The 20,355-nt window shown below is 38.1% G+C and overlaps 1 protein-coding gene across 8 annotated transcripts in view; it reads left to right on the forward strand.

Annotated features, from left to right (window-relative positions):
• Nucleotides 1–20,355, forward strand: part of ARID1B (AT-rich interaction domain 1B) — a 322,617-nt gene that overhangs the window by 26,229 nt on the left and 276,033 nt on the right. For 4 of the 8 annotated variants that reach the window (XM_079330952.1, XM_079330954.1, XM_079330955.1 and 1 more), the window contains one exon: nt 6,101–6,298. In XM_079330952.1, coding sequence (XP_079187078.1) covers nt 6,101–6,298 — 198 coding nt within the window. The remainder of the gene's footprint in view (nt 1–6,100; nt 6,299–20,355) is intronic. The other 4 variants (XM_079330953.1, XM_079330959.1, XM_079330956.1 and 1 more) reach the window with 1 other exon arrangement.

Here is a 20,355-nt window from a genome sequence, read left to right on the forward strand (position 1 = left end):
TTTTTTTTTTTTTTTTTCCATTTATTTTTAATATGAAGACAGAAGCTTTGGCTGTAGATCAATGAATAGACAAAGAGTTATTGTATTCATAGCTCTAGGAGTTTGAGGGGAAGCCTACTTGAGAGTGTTGAGTTCATGTTGTTTTGTTGCAGGCACAAATGATGGAGCATTACTTGGGATGCTCTGTGGCTTATAGTTGCTTTAAATTGCTGCATTTGCTGTTGTCAGCCAAACCAATGCCTCTTTCATTTTTTTTTGTTTAAACAAACAAAAAAGCACACTTTCACTTGAAAAGTAGTTACATCTCTCATGTAAATACTCTTGTCTCCTAGTGAATTGCTCTGTCTGCCTTGTAGAAAAGAGCACTACCTGAATGGGATTCACATCTAAATCCCATTGTGTCCTTATTAAAGTGTCTCCCACTCCTCCTTGTCTTGAAATTTCAGTGGTGGGGGTATTCATGACATCTTTAAATGGAAATGTTAGTTGTATTTTGGGACAGTGGCTGGTATTGTTCACATTTATAAGTATCACTCAAACATTTTGATGTTAGAAGTGAAATGCTAGTTGATAACTTCAGAGCAGATACATTCACATATATATAATATATATATAATGTGTGCCTAACATCAGTGATGCCTTAAAAGTAAGACCTGCTTTTGGTCAGACTGCTTCTCAAGTTCTTCTCTTGTGTAAGCTGTCTCAGATGTGAGTGTAGATGAGGCACCTGGGAAAGCACTGGCTAAATGACTAAAGAACATGGTAGTCTATTTTTCTCTCACTTTAGAGAAGACAAAATTCAATCTCCAGGTACTTCAGGGTGAAGTGATTCATTTGGTTGTTTTAGATGGGAGGACAGCAGAAGTGGTGGTGATACTGCGTTTACAACTGGGTGTAGAATATTCATTTTTCACTTTTGCATATTGCAGGGATGTAGAGTTTATGTATTCTTTTACACAAAACATTGAAGAAAGGAGCAGGTAAGAGGAAAAGGTTGTCAGTTACTGTTTGTAAGTAGTGTAGGCTTTTCAGTGTCCTACTTTAATGGATGTATCGTCAGTCTAAAGACTGGGAATGAAACCTTGGCCCTGTTGAAATCATAAGCAAACTTTCCACTGGATGTTTTAAGGTGCTCATGAGACATAATAGGCAGGGACTCTTATGAAATGCTCTGTTCTCACAAAGCCTGATAGTACATGTGCAAATGCATCTGATACACGAGATAGGCACTATAATAAAGTGGTTATAAATTATAGTATTTTTGTGGACTGAAGCAAAGAACAAGACTGAGGTATTTTGAGGAACTGCAGATGTACTCAAAGTTTTAATGAAATGCAGCAAGTTGAAGAGGAGGTGCGGAATCAGAAGCAAAAGGCAGAATCCATCTAGGCTTGCCTGGAAGAATATGCTGGTAAAAAATAGCATGAGCAAACACTAGATAAACTGGTAAAATGGTAATGTGTGTATTAGGAGTAAAACAGCACCAGAGAAAAAAATGGACTGTTCTGTAAAGACAGGAAAGGAAACAAATGGATATCAATTACTACAATGACACTAAAGTAAAATTTAATAAGTAATTAAAGCTCTCACTACAGTGTGTGATAGAAAGTAAAGGCATGGAAGATGTAAAAATGCACACATCATCCATTCATAGCTGAACATGCACGCTGCATTTTAGAGGAATGTGATGCAGTTAGAGCAGTGCTGTAATTTTTGGTAAATGTTAGAGAGCACTTGTGGAGGGGTTGGGGTATGATCCCTACAGCATAAAGAGGTTGATACTTCTCATAATCACCTTGCAACTGAAAACTTGTCTTTGAAAACTGTTGGAACTGATGTTTAAGAAAATACTGGAATTCAATAAATGTCAAAGGAACCTTCGGATAAGATTATAATATTTGTCTCAATTAACAGCTTCTTTCAATAAGTTTTCAAAATGTCATGGATGAGAAAAAGTCTTGTTATAAGAAGGAAATCAGAGAGTCTACAAGAATGATAAAGCTAAAAACTGTGCGTGCATTAAAGCTGGAAAAAGTTACATTGACAGTTTTACCTTCACTGTAAGGGGGACAGTACTTGATGAGTAGGTCTTTGTTCTGTTACATGTATGGCTTCAGGTCTTTCTTACCATACACTGTTCTGAAGACAAAATTTGTCTTTTTGTTAGAGAGTTTTCAGTGTTATTGATTGTGGACATATTAAATTCTAAAATCAGTTCTGCGTTGAAGAAATTATGGGGCTTTTTTGTTAATTTTTGGGATTGGAAACTTTTTCCCTTTTTTTTTTTTTTTCATTTTTACATAAGGGAAACTGAGGAAGTTTGGCCTGTATTTGATGGCTGTAGGTCGAAGTTTTTGTAACACACAGTCCATTTCTGCCTGAATAGCACACAGCTACCTTGTATGGTAAGACAATTGTCTCCTTCATTCACTGCCTGTAGGATAAATGAAGCCCTGTTCCAATAGCTCACACTGGCCCCTTCCCTGCCCTGCACTGGGTGGGTACCTGGAGCAGGCACATCCGCTGCCTGTGAGGATTGAAGTGTGACTGTGCTTTTAAAGACAGCTCTATCTGTGAAGGAGGCACACTTAATGTTGCAAGGGCAAACTTAATTCCAGGAGCTCTCAACTTCTGCAGTAGTAATCTTTCTTAAGCCTGGGGGAAAGCTGGCTCTTTGGTTTTGTTTTGCCTTGCAGAAATATGTTGACAGCCACTGAGTCGCTGGTAGATGTCTTCACCTTTAGCTGCAGCACAGAGAGGGTTGGGATCTCATCTGAAGTGAGCCAGGAATAGAAGTGGTGACTTGCCACCCTCCATAAAGTCCATAAGGACCGACCAGTGCATAGGATGAGAAATGTTTCCTCACCAAGTCGGTCTTCTCCAACCCTAGTGATCATAGAACACTCTACTGTTTGTTCTTCCCTTGAGATCTTTGGAGGGAGGAGGCAACAGGCAGCACTGGCACCTAGGCTGGGTCCCTGTGGATTGTCCAAGTAATTTGTCCAGGCACAATCATTGCTCTCTAGCCCTCTCATATTCAAGTATCTCCAGTCCTTGGTCCAGAGTCTTGACTTGCAGTGTTCACAATAAGTTGAGTATGTCTAGGTTCCTTGCTTCCTGCTGACCACAGCCCCCTCAATTCCAGTGTTGTGTGAGACTGCAGCCCCTGGTGACTGGATTGACAGCAATATCTGAGGCTCTTCATCCCTGCACCTTTATGAATTGGAGGGATATCACCTGAGGGAGAGAGGAGTGGCTCACCTGAAGAGAACACAGAGAGGTGTGATGGCAGGCTGGTGAGAAGGAGGGAAGGAAGGATGCACTGGTAGTGAGGCTCACTTTCCCAAGACACACAGACAGGTTCCACTGCTTGGAGGTCACTAGTCCAAAGGACAGAGACTCTTTGGCTTGTATCCATGTTACCTCCTGACCTTGTTTCCTCTTCTCCCCTTCAGCTCTTTCTGCCTCACTTCTGTCTCCATTGCTTTTTTAACTCATTGTCCCTCTTCCTTTGGCAAATTCCAGGCAGCCTTCATACACTTTAACTCCCCTGAAGAAGCCTTACTCTGCCCCTCATGTACTCCTGTTTATTCCTCCTGTGCTCCCAGTCTGGTGGCATTCAGGTGCTCTCTCTGACGGGCCTTGCCTTTCATGAATGTCCAGTGTCACCCTGGGAAATTAAAATTCTCTGCCTCAAAGCATGATATTCAAGAAGTATTTTCAAGTGTTTTATGTGAGAACATAAACCAAGTATTTTTCTGTGACCTCATTCTAAGACATAGCTGAACTATTTCTGCTGAATTTTCCAGAGAATTTCAGCCTCAGGCATACATATGCCCTGGAAAATTTCAGCCTAAATACCTGAAGTTTGGCAAAGTTTATGTGCACCTGATAGTAGTCTTAATAATGGAAAATGTCAGATTATTTTAGCTGTGTAGCTATCTGCATTGTTTATATTTAAGAATTGGATGCAGAAAAGAAGCTACTACACTCAAAATTAATTAAACTTGAATTTAAGCAAATGTATTTGTTGGAAATAAGACGTGGAAATTATATCCTGGAACAGAAGATGGTAGCAATGGAAAGTGCTGTTTGGCTTTGTGGGAATCTAATGGAGGAAGCTCAGGACTTGTTTTGAACAAAGATTTGTGTTTGAGAAGAAGAATATGACAGGTGATGCATGGAACATTAAAACACAGAAATAAACACAGATCAAATATTGTGGTCTATAGAAGGAAATGTAAGTTGTCCCCTGGGACACTGTAAGAAGGAATCTATAGTTCATCTGCTTAGCCATTGTGTTTTTAGTAGAAACTGTGGTGAGAGTGCATGATGGCCTGAAAAAAAAAAACAACAACAACAAAAAAAAAACCAGCCAAAATTGAGAATGTTGTTGTGGATCAGGTGATCTGAAGTGGTTGAAGAACCATTGATTTTGGAAAATATAAAATATAAATAGTAAATTACCCAGGGACATTTAGTAGCAAAAAATAGAAACTTCTAATCTGGCTACAGGGCAGGCAAACAATAAAGGGAAAATTGCTGAGTAATGCTTACCCAAAATTAGCAGTGAATGTGGGATTTGCTATGGTAGCAAAAAAGGGCAATCCTCTTCTGGAGTGAATGGAGGTATCATGTGAGGAGGAGGTTATCATTTCCATCTCCTCAGGTGCAGTGTGCCCATGTTCAGCATACTTTTAGTTTTGTGTGACACTCCTGGAAAATTGGTATTGGTAATTGTGGAGACAGCCAGGGAAAAAAATTAGGTTTGATGGATTTTATTTGCAGTAAGGAAAGAATAATAGTTCATTAAGCAGTGACTGTTTTGGAAAGGGCATATTTTTTGGATAGGAGCAAAAAAAGTAGTGTGTTAGCAGTACAAACAGCAGTGATGAGAAGAAACAGGGATGGGAGTGGGAAATGTTAGTTATTGTCATAATAGCTATTACATCAGAATATAATAGCCAGAAAGGACTTGAAGAAGCCATATTACATAGGAGGTTTTGAAATTAAACTGTTCAGCAGTATGATGCAGGGAAACCTGCAAAATGTGCTTGCTGCAGGAGGGAATCCTGCTCCTGGTGGGGGGATGAGTGGCTGTGTGAATTAATAGGTCTTTTTTTGGTGGGGGGGAGCAGGAGGGGGGTATGTGCTGCTTTCATGAAGACAAGATTGTGATAGGCTTTTTGAAACCTTCCCCCCACATTCTTCACAAATCTAACCAGAATTCAGGAATTGAAAAATGGATGTAGCATTAACAATACCAGGCTGCACTTCACAAAGTATGGTACTTTTTTCTGGTTCAGTTAGTTCTCAGTAATAAAACATGAGAGTAATACTACACAATGGTTGACACCTGTCCTGAAACTGTTACAGGGCTTGGTAAGTGCTGCCAAAAGTCTAAAAATAGAACTTCCCTCTCTTACCTCCCTTCCCCCTCCATCACTGGTTGCAGTTTGGATTTTCTGAGGTCTATTAAGGAGGCAAATAAACTTTCATGTAAAATGTGGGTTATTACTTGCTTTTTGATCTGGAAACTTATTAGTGTGCACGAAAGCAACAGGAAAACACTGAAATGCAGTGTTCTGTATGCGTTGCACTTCTTGGAAACTTAATCTTTTCTTTCCAGTTTCTCTTGTTTTTTTGATGTGAGGGAACAGACATTTTCTCAAGGTTAAATGGCTTGTCCACTGTTTGTGTCTCTCTTATGTACTTACATTTTTATTTTATTTTTGTTTTAACATTAAGGTCTGTGATGCTAATCAGTGTGCAGCAATGTATTTAATTACTTCTTAAGCTGAAATTTTTTGGTCAGTTTCTCTGGTTTCTATCTGTATAGGTAGCAGACAGCCTCAAGCTTTAGTGCACAATATTTTTTAAAGTTGTTTTAAAAGGAATGGAAGTCCCAAACTTATTATTCAAAACCACATCTAATTAATCAGAGTACCCAGGGTATGATACTTTTCCAGTTTGCACATCAAGTCAATATTTGATGTATAAAGCGTTGAGAAAACACACGTTTAACTCGCCCGCAGTGAGCCTGACGACTCTGCCCTTTCTCTGTGCGTGTCTCAACGATTGCTGTGCTTGTGTTTGCCAACAGGGCAGCGCGATGGACCCGATGGTGATGAAGAGGCCGCAGCTGTACGGCATGGGCAATAACCCTCACTCTCAGGCACAGCAGAGCAGCCCCTACCCCGGGCAGTCCTACGGCCCTCCCGGCCCCCAGCGCTATCCCGTGGGAATGCAGGGCCGGGCCCCGGCAGCCATGGCAGGAATGCAGTATCCACAGCAACAGGTTTGTGGAGGATTTTTCTGGGTTGCTTTGGTTTCCCTCCTCTCTTTCTCTTCCCTTCAGACATTCCAGCAATACAGAGGGTGCAAGAGAAAAACCTCAGAAATAAGTATTTCTAGTGGAGAAGGAGGATGAAGGACTGTTTTAAAATGAAATAAATTATGTTCGCAGTGTGAATGTTTTCTGAAATCCCTTACAGTTCGAACAGGATTTAGTTTGTTGCTAGTGTCTTTTTGGAGAGAAAGAAGTATGTCAAATGCCATGAGTTTTATTTTTTTTTCCCCCCAGTTGACACCACTTAGCCTTGGGTATTTTTTGGTTCTTTTCTTTGCGGTTGTTGTTATTTTGTTCTTGGTTTTCTAGGGGTTTTTAATGTTCTCCTTCTCTCTGGCTTACATACACTTAAATGTAAGATGAAAACCTAGAGCTGACATCAGTACATCAAGGCTAGTGTAGTCCAGTACACGCAAAAATGTTACATATTTATATCTACTGTTTGTTGTTGTGGTGGTTGATTTCTTTTTTTCCCTCATTTTGATAGGAGTATGTAGCTTTTCCTTTTTTTTTTTCCTTTTACCAACTCTTTAAAGTCAGGATTTTTTTTTATGTATCAGAGTATATAGAAAGGTAAGGATCTTCTTTATCTACTAGGATTTCACTGTTGATGGAGATCTCTTGTGCTTTTTTCCTACCCTTTTTAAGAAGGTCAATCTCAATGTGCATACCATGTACTAAGAAAAATAGAACAGATTTCAAGAGGGAGAGATAAACTGAGGTTATCAAGAAGTTAATGTTTTGCTAGGATTTTTTTTTTTTTCTTTTTTTACTTAGGGATGTTAGTGTAGGCAGTGAGAGCTCTATGCTGCCTTGTGAGCACAAAATTGATCATTAATGGGAAAGAACATTTGTTTCGTGAAGCCCATCAGTCACAGATTAGCTTTTCTTTGTGTCATTTATTGTTAAATATAGAAAATAAAATAAAATTTTGGACACCTGGCAGATAGGTGCCTAGCCAATTCTTGTTGTTACCCATCCAGTAGGACAAGATGTTAGTCAGGCAGTTAATTAAATAACAGTTTAAAATATATTATGGTATCATTAGCACAAGTCTTAATTTTTATTCATTTCTGTTGTTAAAGAGTTATTTACTGATAAGGAAGAGATTGTTTAGTTTAGAAATGACAGTATATTTTGTTGCTGGATTCAGGCAGCAAAGCATTTTGTCAGTTGCAAAAGGGAGGAGAAATTGAATAAAGGAGGCAGCTTTCTTTTTTCTCCGTGTATCTGTAACCGAAGGGAAGTTATTAAGGCACATTTTTAATTTGAAAATGAGTTATTCTGTGTTAGGCGGAGAGGGGAGTTGAATCTTGAGTGCATTTGCTAATTGCTGGGTAATTGTAAATTGCCGGTCGCAGGCAGTGACCTGGCAGCGCCATTGGCTGCCGGCCCCGTCCGTCTCCTCGCCGCGCCGCCCGAGCAGCAGGGCCAGGGAGGGAGGAAGGGACTGATGATTATGACATTGGATTTTTATTGAACGGACATCACCACCTAGGCATGGTTTTGTTTTGGACTGCCTCCAAAGCTTCGTGTGTTTGGTTTGTGAACCTCTAATGATCTGAATCCAGTTCTTTTCATATTGCTCATATATTACCACCTTTCTACAAAGGATTAAAATGCAGGAATGCAGGTTTGTAAATTGAATTGCCAACTTACCAGCTGAGTGGTAAGTTGTCTTTGGCACAGGATGCCGCAGTTTGATTCCTGGCTGGATTTTTACTCCTGTGACATGAATATTAAATAAGGAGAGCCTAGCTATGCTTGTTAGAACTGTGCAGCACGTACCTACTTTAATATCATATATATATAAAATATATAATATTGCTAGAAGTTTCAGAAGATGAATCTCAGCACTTTCTGGAAATTGGACTGCTTTACAGTGTCACATTGAATTTATCAAAAGCACAAGGCACTTCCAAAAACTCAATTGGTTAAAAAATACTGGGCCTCAAACACATACCATGCTCAGATTTAAGTATTGTGCAGAGATAGCATTGAGTAGATGGATTATGAGGGTGGAAGTGCCACACTGTAGGAAGGGTGGGAAGCATCAATGGGAGAGATTGTTCTTATTTTAAGTTATAGTTTGCTGTTGCCCAAAGATAGCTGAGGGTGTCAGCTCTGTTTCCTCGGATGAAACAAGAAGGCTTTTTGTTAAACTGTGAAGATTTTTGAATTTTGAAGAAGACCTTGAAATGTTAAGTCTGGCTCTTTGTCAGCAAGTGTTGTGGCTTGAGGTTAGAACTATGGGACTTGACAGATTTTAACTTGCAGGCTCTGCTGCAGGATGCTGCAAATGAAGAAATAAAGATGAAAAACAACACCCTAAAGATTGAGCTAAAATTAATGAAAGTGGTAGAATTGAAGATAATTGCCTAGATGTAGTTAGCTGGTCTATGTCATATTGCAGCAGAGGATAGTGTGTTCCAGCCTGCAGCCCAGAGGTGGAAGAGCTCTCTCTCAGGAAGGGAGGCCTCTGGCATAAGCACTAAAAGATTTAAGAGCATGAAAAAGATTAAATGTTTTCAGGTGCAGTCAGCCTATATATCTGCAGCATGGGTGTCAAGCACAGCCTGCTAACCAGTTTTAAAAGGGGCATCTATGAAATGCTGCAGACATTCTCTTACAACTGCTGTTTGGTCTAGGCATGGTTGACACCAAACATGAAGGTGCAAATAACCCCCCAGATTCTCTTAAAATTCTGTGTGGAAACTGCAGGATGTTAAAGTGACTATGGAAGGTAGGGGATGTGTTCTGCAAAGGACTGAAAAGAGAAAGCAGATCCTCTGAGTGAATTTGGAACACATTTCTGAGGCCTTCTTGATGATGAGCCTCTGCATAACACACTGGGCTTTATGTAAGGGGCACAATTTGAAATCCAGGCAATCTTGTTACACTAATACAGCTGAAGATAAACGGGTCTAGATATATCAATGGCCATATAGGAAAGGCAGGTTGATTGTGATAAAAGTAATGGTAACCTGAGATTTTTGCATTCTTTTCTGACAGTAACGACAGAGATACAGATTTGTCATGTGTAGATAGGTGACAGCCTCCTGGGACAAAGTGCTAAGCAGTTTGAAGAGTACTGGAGCACATTGTAAGGTTTTAAGGCCATGCCCAGTTACCTTAGTGTGGGTCAAATAAATACATAAATTATTTAAACTGATTTGACACCTATATAAAAGAGAAGGCATGAGAAAGGAAGGTGATACAAAAAGAGTCATATGCTTAATTTACAGGATTGCATACTTGACATATCTCATCAGATTGCATTAGTATGGAAAATCAATTACTTAGAAAGATTTTTATATTGTTAGAGAGCTTGGGATTTTGTTTCTTTCCCATTCACCTTCAGTGGGAGAGGAGAGAAGAAGGCAAGGGAAGGTTAGGAGCAAGATGACCTCTGCCTATGTTGTCAGTCTTCATGAATGAAACACAAGTTGCAGCAAGGCTTTAAAATGCTGTTCTTACATGTAAGTCTTAATACTGCTATCTTATAAACTCATGAACTCTCTCTCTCCTGGTTTGCATGGGGTGAATGTAATTTTTAGATTATTAGCACTCCTTACCTAGGGAATGTTTGTAAAACCAGAAAAATATTCTTTCAGATTTAACTTTCAGTTTCTAGTATCTTACATATCACTTGCAATTACAAAGAGATGATGTCAAAATTGAAAATTCTAATATGCAAGGGTAGCTAGAGCCTGAAAATTTCGGGCTTGATTTTGCAATACATCTCACTATGAGTGAAATACTATCTGAGTAATAAGATCTGATTATAAAGACAATGATTTGCTTTTCATTTAACTTCTTTTTTACCTCACACCCTTTTTGGACCTCAGTCAAGCAAGTGATGATGCCATGGTCAGTTCCTTCCGACTTTAGTTCGATTGCCCTCTCAAAGTGCTTTAGTGCTGTGTGCTGTAGGAAAACCTTCTGCTGCTTTGTAAAGATATTTTGCTAAAAACAAAAAGACTTCAAAATACCAGTCAAAATAAGGTTTTTTTTTTTTTTTCTCACCAGTGGTGTTGTTTTGTTGTTTTTTCATTATAATAGCATGCAGTATTTTATTTTGTGATGAATTTAATTCAGCTTAAAAATCATGTACTTGAAATATTCACTTAGAGGTTTTTAAAGTTTTCATCAAAGTTTGAAGGCTTGTATTTATGAATATGTTTGAAAGAATTGAGTGGTGTGATGTGCCTGTTTAATCAGATGATCATTGCCTAATTGATTTTTTTTTAGCATGCATTAAAATTCCTTGTGTACTTGATGGACTGGAACAACAACTTATTGTGTAAATAGAATTGTATTGCTATAATGCATAGTAAATTCTTTATGAAAGATATTTGCATGGATATGTACAACAGCTATACCTAATAGCTATTTAAAATAGAACATTTTAGTATTGATCATGCGTTGCCTTAGTGCCTTGAGCCTGCTTGCTGCAAGACAAATTATGAGGCCTGAGCCTCAGTCTGTTTTTTCTCTTTTTTTTTTTTTTTCTATAGAAATACTGTGAGATGAAAGGGTGCTAACCACTTGTCCCTTTAACATTTTTTATATTCTTGATTTTCAGATTTCAAAACCAATTGTTATAAGTGTCCTCACTGTTTTAAGAATGGAACTGTAAATATTCAGAGAAGTATTAATTCTGTTTCCCCCCTTTTTTGATATACAGATTATTTTGAGGCATAAGGAAAATATGCCTGTTGTTGTCCTATATGGCAAGGTTTAATATAGAGTAACTTTTTTTTTTAAAGGTGAAAAAAAAGTTGTAAAACCTCTAGGAATGTGTAGCAAGGATTTATTGTAAAGGAAACTGCAAGTAAACCAGAACTATAGCAGCAGCAGCGTTTGCATCATTTAGGAAAGGGTTTACAGTGCCTGTGTTGGGTAATGCCCCCGGTTGGAAATGTCGAATTTACGCCAAGGAAATCAGCTGGCTGTTGGCTTGGCAGATAGAGTTTTAAAACCAGCAAACACACGTGTTTACTCCTGGTTATGGTTGGCTGGTTAGGTTCTGAAGTAATTTTATTTCTAAAAGATTGAAGTATGCCAAGAAAGTGAGGCTTACTGTCATCTTTTGCTCTGAACCATTGACTTAAAAAGCTGTGTATACATACAGCAAGTGCTGGTCAAGTGATTACCCCTTTGGTCCTCCGTGTGTATAATTGCTCTCACCGCCTAGATGATGCTAAATGTGTTGCAGTTTTTTTGGTCCTAAGTAGGTGTTAGCACAATTGATGTTAGTCTTGTTAAAGACAGCAGACACAGAAAAAAGCACCATTTTCAATTCTTAGTCTATTTATTTTGCAAGAACAGAGAATGAATGAATGTGACTGAATTTCAAAAATAACCAGCAGAGGACAAAATAGTGAGATGTGTTGCTTTTTCTTCAAGATTGATAGATGCATTTGATGCACACACATAAGAAAGGAGTGTGAAGCTTTGATCAGCATGTGCGTCAAAAGTACATTTTTTCAGATTTTTGTTTGATTTGCCTTGGAGGTTTTGGGGACATTTGTTTTTTGTTAGGTTTTGGTATGGCTTTTGTGGCGTGTGTGTTCCGTTTGGGTTTTTGTTTGCTAGTTTCATTTATTCCAGTTTGCATTTTTCACTGAATATTTATTTGGAGCTGAATATGGACAAACTTTGTTAATTCCTAGAAAGCAGAAATTCTAAAGGATTATTTTTCCTGACTTCCTATTCTGTAAAGAACATAAGTACTTTTAATTAAAATAATTCCTCAGTAACATTTTATTTGAATGATAGATCTGCTATCCTGTTGAATTTCTGTAAATCTATAGGAAAAAAAAGTCAGTAAAGTAAGTAGAGCCACTGCTTCCTGGAGGAATGTGAAGTTTGAACCAGAAAAAGGGACAAGAAGTCATAGCTAGTTGTCTTTCATGTAAGGTCATCTTTAAGAATGGGTCTTTTGGTAGTCAAGTGTTAATAATTGCAAAGAAAAGTTGCTGCTTTTTGTCATGTAAAGAAATGGGATTTTTAAATTTCAGATTTAGGAAAATGCTAAGTACTGTGCTTATGCAGACTGTAGGAAAATGTTTAGCATGGTTCTTTCTTTTGGGTATACTAAGCCTCATTGACTAAATTGAAAAAAAAGGCTGCTACTTTAGTTCATGGCAGGATAAGGCTTTATGTTGTATTGTCTCCTTTAGAATTATCCCTTCTATTGAGTGTAATTCACTCCATAGAGGGAGGTGAGCACAGATTACAGATAATCACAGAATCAAATTCAACATAAGTTTGTGGTCCTTAAGATAGTTTAGCTCTTCATCTTAATGCTGGTCATCTGAGACTGTTTACTGAAGAAAATCCCTAAAGTAACAGAATTGCATTATTATGGTAAATAGAAACATTTCAGTAGCTTCCATCATTCTTTCAAACAGTGAAGAAAAAATGCAGGTTGAAAAGGGAAAAGAACTGATCTTTCAGCTGGTGAGAAATGGCTCAGAAATGAGACCGGGTTAACATTTTTATTTGTTGAATTACCGTGTAATGATGTTCAGTAAATGCTAATTTTTACATCCAAACCAGAGTAAGAGGCAGACAAGATGTGTACAGAAAATGTGTAAGAATGATCAATGTATTATGACAAATGAAATGTATTTTTGTTACTGCTAAACAATTGTCGTTCAGCTGGAATATGTAATAGCTGTAATCACATTTGTTGTTCTGCTTGGAAGTGGGGGCATGAGAGAGGAAAACATGCAAGCCCTCTGTGTTGGTGCTCTGAAAAAGGTTGTTGTTAAAAGAAGCAGCAGTTACTTTGTTATTGGGAGCTGGGTTTGCTAGCAGAATTAGCTGCCAGCCTGCGCTGGAGTTAGGCAGGAAATAGATCTTGGTGATCAGGAGTGGAGAACAGAGAGCTGTTTGCTGCTTCACTGGGAAGGTACAAAATCATTTACTTATGAACAGCTCATTTTACATGGCAGCAGGAGACATGAGTTTATTTACATTTGAAGTAAAATAAGCATCTTGCTTTAAGAAAAGGCTGCTGCATTACTCTGTTCAACAGCTGCCATATAATGACTGTGCCAGGAGGGTTTGAAAGTGTAGGTAAGGAATAATTGACTGTTGCTCTTAATATTATGGTCATAGTAGTTTTTTGTTAATAATATTAATCAAAGAATAATTGACACTCAAATGGTTGAAATGATGTCCTGACCCATCATGCACGTATACTATATGATTTTTGTAACCATATTGTAACTATTTTTCCCAGTATTCCTGAGGGAACTCAGATATATTTTTTCTATTTTTTTTTAAAGTCATGGTATGGGTTTCTCAGAAGATGCTATCATTTGTCCTTAAGTTTGGACTTGCTCAAAGGAAGCAAGGGAGGCAGTAGATTATGCTTTTTTAAAAATAGGGAGTGTGTTTCCCACAGTTGAAAATAGGGCTGAAGATAAGGGGAAATCTGTGGGAAATTTGCTGTGACTTCATTGGAACTACCATTTCACTTCAGGGCCACATTGCTGGGGTTGGGTAACTTGTCTTTAGTTGGTATCAGGGTGGGCAGAATTAATCTGCTAAGTCAATTGAAGAGAATTTCTGAATGAGACAGGTCAGCAGCCTTCACTTTGGTCACCCTGGGACAGAGTCAGGTAGTTTTCTTCTTGGAACAGTAGGCCTTTCAAAGAATGTCTGATGTTTCAGTAGTTCAAGATTAGTCTCCTATTGCTAGATGCAACTTTTGTTTTTATATAGACTAAGATTTATATTAGATTTAGATTCAGAAAAATTAGTGCAAAAATTACAGTGGGAGAGTTAGTACTGCAAAAAACCAAAAACTATTTTCCATACCCTTTAATCTAGTCAGTCTTAAATGGCATAGGTTCCATGCAATACAATTCAAGCTTGCTCAGTAACCTGCTTTAGTTTTGCATGTTTTGTTACCTAGAACATTAGGACTTTTTGTGGGTATAGATGGGTTATAAAATCTTTTTTAAAAATCTTAAATATGTTTGAGACTATTTTAATTCTCTGTAGATAGTTTCTTCCAATACTAGTGTTTGTTTATATATTACTTTGTTCCTTACAACTATTCTAACTGGGCACATCTAAAAATCCTAATGTAAATACTTTAAGCTTTTGGTGTTTTGTTGTTTTTCAAGACAGATGAAAGAAAGATTTAAGAACTTAAGGAATAACTCAATCTACAGCTCGTGCAGTCTCTGTAGACTTTTATTCTACTGCTGCCTGGGGTGGCCCCATTTTTGGGTACTTCTGGTACTTGTTCTTTGCTTTGCCTAAAATAAAAAAAAAAGTGTTAAATGCTTGTATCCTTGCCGATAACGTATTTCATCTCTGAATCTTATAAAGTCTTTTGGAGGTGTGGAAGAGTACCAAGGAGAAAAGCAGTGTCTGTTTTATTTCTTTGTGCACTCCATTTTTTTCCTCCTCTTCTGAATATTGTTTCTCAGTAATGCTTTTTGCATTTGAGTGTAAGAGCAAGACACATACCAGGTAATAAACAATTCAGTGACTTGACATTATTAGAAATCATATTTTAATGTTATGTCTAAATACACCCTTAGGAAAGTAAGTGGATTTAGTTTTGGTATGTACATCAAAGGGGCAAATGCACTTGCTTGTTAGTTTCTTTCACAAAACAGTGATGAAGAGTTTCTGCTTATTTCTTGGTGAACTGTAATATAACTTGTCTTTTGAGGCAAAAGTGCAATCAAAATAAACAAGGTTTGTATAGCCACTTAGGGAAGATGTTTTTTAATTATAGAAGTAACATTAGTTATCTGGAGTCTGTATACATGTGTGTTTTACAAGCCATGTTGGCAAAGATGTGCTTTACAGGACAGATTAGCAGAACCACCTTGTTCTTCCTGCAGGATTGTCTCTGGTTTGTGCTCAGCAAATTGTGCTTAATAGAAACAAACACCTGAGAGTCTGTGTGTAGAACAGACTGAGCCTGTGCATGGACAAAGCAAGCAGGGCTGCTCAGCAAGGACCTCTGCTTTTAGCTACTCCTGCCCCTCCTCAGAAACTGCTTGCCTCTGCTGTCTGTCCTAACTTTCCCAGCTGGCAGCACTGGAAATTGGCATGTGTTTTGGCTCTTTACTGTACCAGAGAGTGTTTGAAAGGACAGATGCAAATCGACTGGTTTGTATTTTTCATTGGTTTCATTTTATTGCTGGTTGGCAAAACTGAGGAAAATCAGAGGCCAAGATATCCCCCTGCAGGTTTGGGAAATGTGTACTTAATAGATTTATGGTCCTTTCATGTTTGGAAAGTTATTCTAGGGAGGAAACTATTATTTCTAAAATGAACCTTAAGTCCTGCAGAAAATTATACTTTAGACCTCGTGTTCACAAAAAATCCTGCCTGATGTTGGAGAGCAGGCAGATGGGTTTTTAGTCCTCTGAGGTGATGCTGTGAGAAATTCCATGTCTCCTTCTCAAACTGAAGATTATTTTATGACCTGAGTAAATTTGCAGTCTTGCAGCAAGTTGTGAAGAGTAGATTCAGTAAATGCCAAGATTGTGTGGGGTACTTGGCCTTTTCTGCTTTGATTTTATACATCACAAGAAAAATAATGTTTTTTAATATTCCTTTAGGCTCATAACACCAGGGTTACAAGAGAAGCATAATCACAAAAAGTAGCTGAAGAATATCCAGGAAAAGATCAGTTATACTTTGGGTGTATTAGGTGTAGGCTTTTCTTTCTTCTTTCTCCCTTGTGTTCTGTCATCCCGTTTTTGTCTTTCACATGTAGAACTGACTAAAAATACACTCCTATTCTTGGCATGCATTAATATCTTGTAAAGCAGAATAAAAACTTGCCAAAATACCAGAACCCTGTGTACGTGTGAGTCTCTGTGTCTTCACTGGAGTTGCTTTAGACCTGGTTGCAGGAATTTAGAAACTTCAGCTTTTTGCATATCTGGTTAAAAAAAATAGTTAAAGAGATAACCTGGTTGTAAGACTGCTGTTTATACGAATGTGGGAAGGTCTATATTATGTGCAGCATTGTGCTTAGTAGAAAAATCAAGTTTTTACTTGAAAATTATTTTTTTGTACATGGACCTGATGTTATGTATCACACTTCGAGACAGGTGGGAATGGTTTAATTCTTTCAGGTAATAAACTTAGGTGATCTCAGTGTTTTAATAAATATTTGCTGAAAGAAAGGAGAACACACTTTGGCATTTGGTGTTGATCTTGCAGTAATGAAATGCTGCAAGTGATAAGGTTTCTTCTTGCATTGTGGTTTTGTTGGACACTTTTTACTGTCTTAGAGATGCAACATTTCTATTTGCAATACCAAATGGTAATCTCTTTGAAAAAAGTGGGTGTAAATTCTCAAATGAGAGTTTGGTAAAAGGCATGGAAGGGAGCTGAGACTAGTAGAAAAGCAGTATTGGTAGTGCTAGCACTGATTGTACAAGGAATGATCATCTGCTTCCTGGGTGTCAATAAAAATGCAGGAGAGCACCTTTCTTGACACAGAGGTTGCTGAAACATCAGTGCTGTCTTTTTTTGTAATACTCCTGTGGATGTTTTTGCACAAAGTGGTATCTGTCAGAGCTTGAAATATTCTTGCACAGTTTCCTTTGAACAGGTAGCACAGGACAAGTTCTAGCACATAGCTGCTTGACATGGGGCCGCCTACCGCAGGGAAGGAATGCCTTGCTTACATATATCTGAGCTGATGTGCTGAGAACTTTGCCAGTCATTTTGCCAGTTACATACTGGGCTGTAAATAACTACTGAACTTCCATTTTGAATCACAGATTTTTTTTTTTTTTCCCTTTCTTTCCTCTCCCTTTAAAGTAAAACTGTAGCAGTGGGAAATACTGGGAATGCTTTAACACTTTGTGATTACCCTGGAGATATTTTTACAATGAATGTAACATAAATCTGCACATCTTTGTTGCTATGCCGTCTTCATTTTTGAAATGCAGTATTTGTTGTCCTTTTGTTGCTTTCACTAGTACTGTTCATCTAATAACCACCTGGTGTGGGGTGTGTGAAATTACAATGGGAAACAAATTTGTAAATGGTTCACCTAAAAGATGCAATAAAAATACTAAGACTTAGTATTTTCTTGAAAAAGATGTCTTTTCTTTGTTATTTTTGTATACTTGGCAAGAGATTAAAGGTGAAATTTGAAGAGTGGTTGAAAACAACATAATCTTGCTTTTGCACGCTTTCTAGAGTTCTTAATCCATGCTGTTAACATCTTGGTTTGGAAATTGAGATATTCAGATATCAGGTTTTGATATGTTGAGAAAATTGCCATTGTGTTCAAAACAGGTAGAATGGCTTGAGCGGTGGGACTCCTTGAAAGGATGTGAATTCATTCTTGTCCCATATTTTTTTCTATGGTTGAAGTCAGTGTAAACGCTTATTGGAGCAAATAACATAGAGCAGTGTGTTTGTGTGTACTTGCCTTGAGGGATTTTTCATATTTCTTTTTTTTTTCTTTTTTTTTTTTTTTTTTTTTTTTTTCTTAAGATTCCCTGTCTTGGGGCAACTTTCTCTGTTTAGTTGGTAAAAGAAGCCTTGCAAACATATTTGTCAGCTGAGGCAGAGGTTTACATGTTTGTCCATATTGCTACGTTAATATTGTTTGTTGCACTATATTTATTCATGGAAAATTAGGTGAGTAATGAAAGACTGAAACCTTATTCTGTCTAGAGGTGTTATGGATGCTTGGTCAGTATTCTGCTTGCTCTCCCTAGTGGATGAGGAAGCCGTATTGCTGGGGGGTTTCCCTGTTTGTGTTCAGGAAGGCCATTACTGGCCATTAGCTTTCCCACTGGCTTACATGATTTTTAGTGAAATTTGCCTAAGGTTGTGCTATTCATGTCAGTTTTGCACTTAGCACTGCAGTTTCCAACTGGAGGCACAGAAGGCTTCTCCTTTGGGTAGGGAAGCGAGGCTACCAGCCCATCCCATGGCAGCCTGTCCCTTCACAGGTCATTCAGTAGGAATCTGCAGTGGCTTTGAGCTGGTCTGTCTCAAAGGCCTCCCCTTCTGCTTGTGAGACAGTCGAGGCAAATGTTGTGACAGTAGGCCTGTGGAAAGTTCTGGACTTGTGTTAATAAAAAACACATCTTGAAACAGCAGATAGAGGTGTGTTTTGTTAACTATTAGGAAAGATTAGACATATAAAAATAAGCGTGCAGATGCAAGTCTTAAAAAAAAAGTTGATAATATTTCTTTTTAATTTTTATGAACAAAGAAGCTGATGATATGTGGCTGGCTATTGTGTTTTAGTGTCTTTGCCTGGAGTTCTCATACCTTTGTAGACCCCACAATACCACTGATTTAGATCCAAAATCATACTGCATGAAAGCAGTAGTTTTTTGGTTTTATGGTTAGGTGGTTTTTTTCCTTTTTTAAAATTTTTTTTCTTTTTTTGGTTTTGTTGTTTTTTTGGTTTTTTGGTTTTTTTTAAGAACGAGATTACTATCTCAGAAATAAGCAGATTTCTGTGAGATTGGACAACTCTGAAGCTGTGAAGCTTGAATTGTTCCACTTTTCTGACATAAAGAAGAAAATTATGGCTCACACATTGGATGCTGTAAAGACTCCCAGAAGATGATTACCAAGGGATGTTGTGAAGTTTCAGAACATGCCATGATGCAGGAGAAAACCCACTTTTTCCATTTAGTGCAAGAAACCTAGCACCCCTCCTTTTCCCATTTCATTTCCCCAGCTGCATTTGGCTGTGCTGTCAGTCAGCTGTGGTGGAGGAATTCGCATTAGCAAGGTAGGGTTTTGATGATAGCTGCCAGGAGCAGGAGCTTTTTAAAAGCATCTTCATCCAGTCCTTTGGCACAAACTTCCTGATAAGCACTACAAAAACAAAGACCCTGCAAGTGTCCCACTGGCAGGGTGAATACTTTGGTGTAGTTGATGTTTTTGAGAAGCTGGTTATTGTCTGCAAAGGAAAGGGAGCATGTTCTCTTAGGCTGAGCTCCTCTTGGTAAGCAGAGAAGCTATTTTGTGGGGTCACTTTGACTTGGGTGGGTAGAAGAACTCAGAGCTGGGGCAGTGGGGGCAGAGGGCAACATTACAAGAACATGTAAACACACAGTGAGATTGAAATCATGGTTTTGTGTGCAGCAGTGATCAAGAAACTAAACAGGAGGGACACCCCCCCCACACACCACACCCCCTCCATTTAATTGCCTGCACTCTAATGCTGGCAGCCTGAATAATAAACAAGAGAAGCTGAAATTTCTCATTTACAATTACAGATTTTGTCTGCTTGGTATTACTTCAAATCTAGTGGAAAGGTTCACGGGATTGGAACGTTAAAATAAATTATTATAACCTATTTACAGAGAATTGAATGGATAGAGGGGAAGGAAAGTGGTACTCTATATCAAGAGTGATATTATGTATTTCTCAGTGACTGAGTACTCAAAAGCAAATTATATTAAATGCTTGTGAGTTACTGTCCTGGCAGAGAAGGCAAGAGATGACAGTACTAACTAGTTCTTGCTAGGAACCACTGAAATGAGGTAAAAGCAAGATGACCAGTCCCTCAAGAGTGTTCTTGCAATAGGGAGAGAAGGGGGATGCAGGGACTGAACACCATCTGCTGCAAGCATTGAAACCCTTAGGAATTTCTGTTAAAAACTGTATGTAAATTCAGGCAGCAGTTTGTCTAGAAAAACATTGTATCTGGCACTGAGGAATTCAAAAGTAGATGAAGAAGAACTAGTGAGAGAAGTAAATCAGTGGGTTTTTTTAGTCAAAAGGACCATAACTTGATTTAATTAAGTTGTATGCCAAAATAATTGAGCTCAAATAAGCAACCATTTAAAATCCATGAGCATGGATGTGTATCGATTTATACATATGTTGTGTGGATACACAAACATGTCTGTTGCTTTCAGAGGGACAGCAGCACAAAAGATGGGAATGGTCATGAGCTGACTCAGTTTAAAGGGATTTTTTTTTTCTCTGTAGATGATGCTTGGAATCGCTTAAAGGGTTTTTTACTA

This window comes from Erithacus rubecula (assembly GCF_903797595.1).
Source record: "Erithacus rubecula genome assembly, chromosome: 2".
Classification (NCBI taxonomy): Eukaryota; Metazoa; Chordata; class Aves; order Passeriformes; family Muscicapidae; genus Erithacus; species Erithacus rubecula.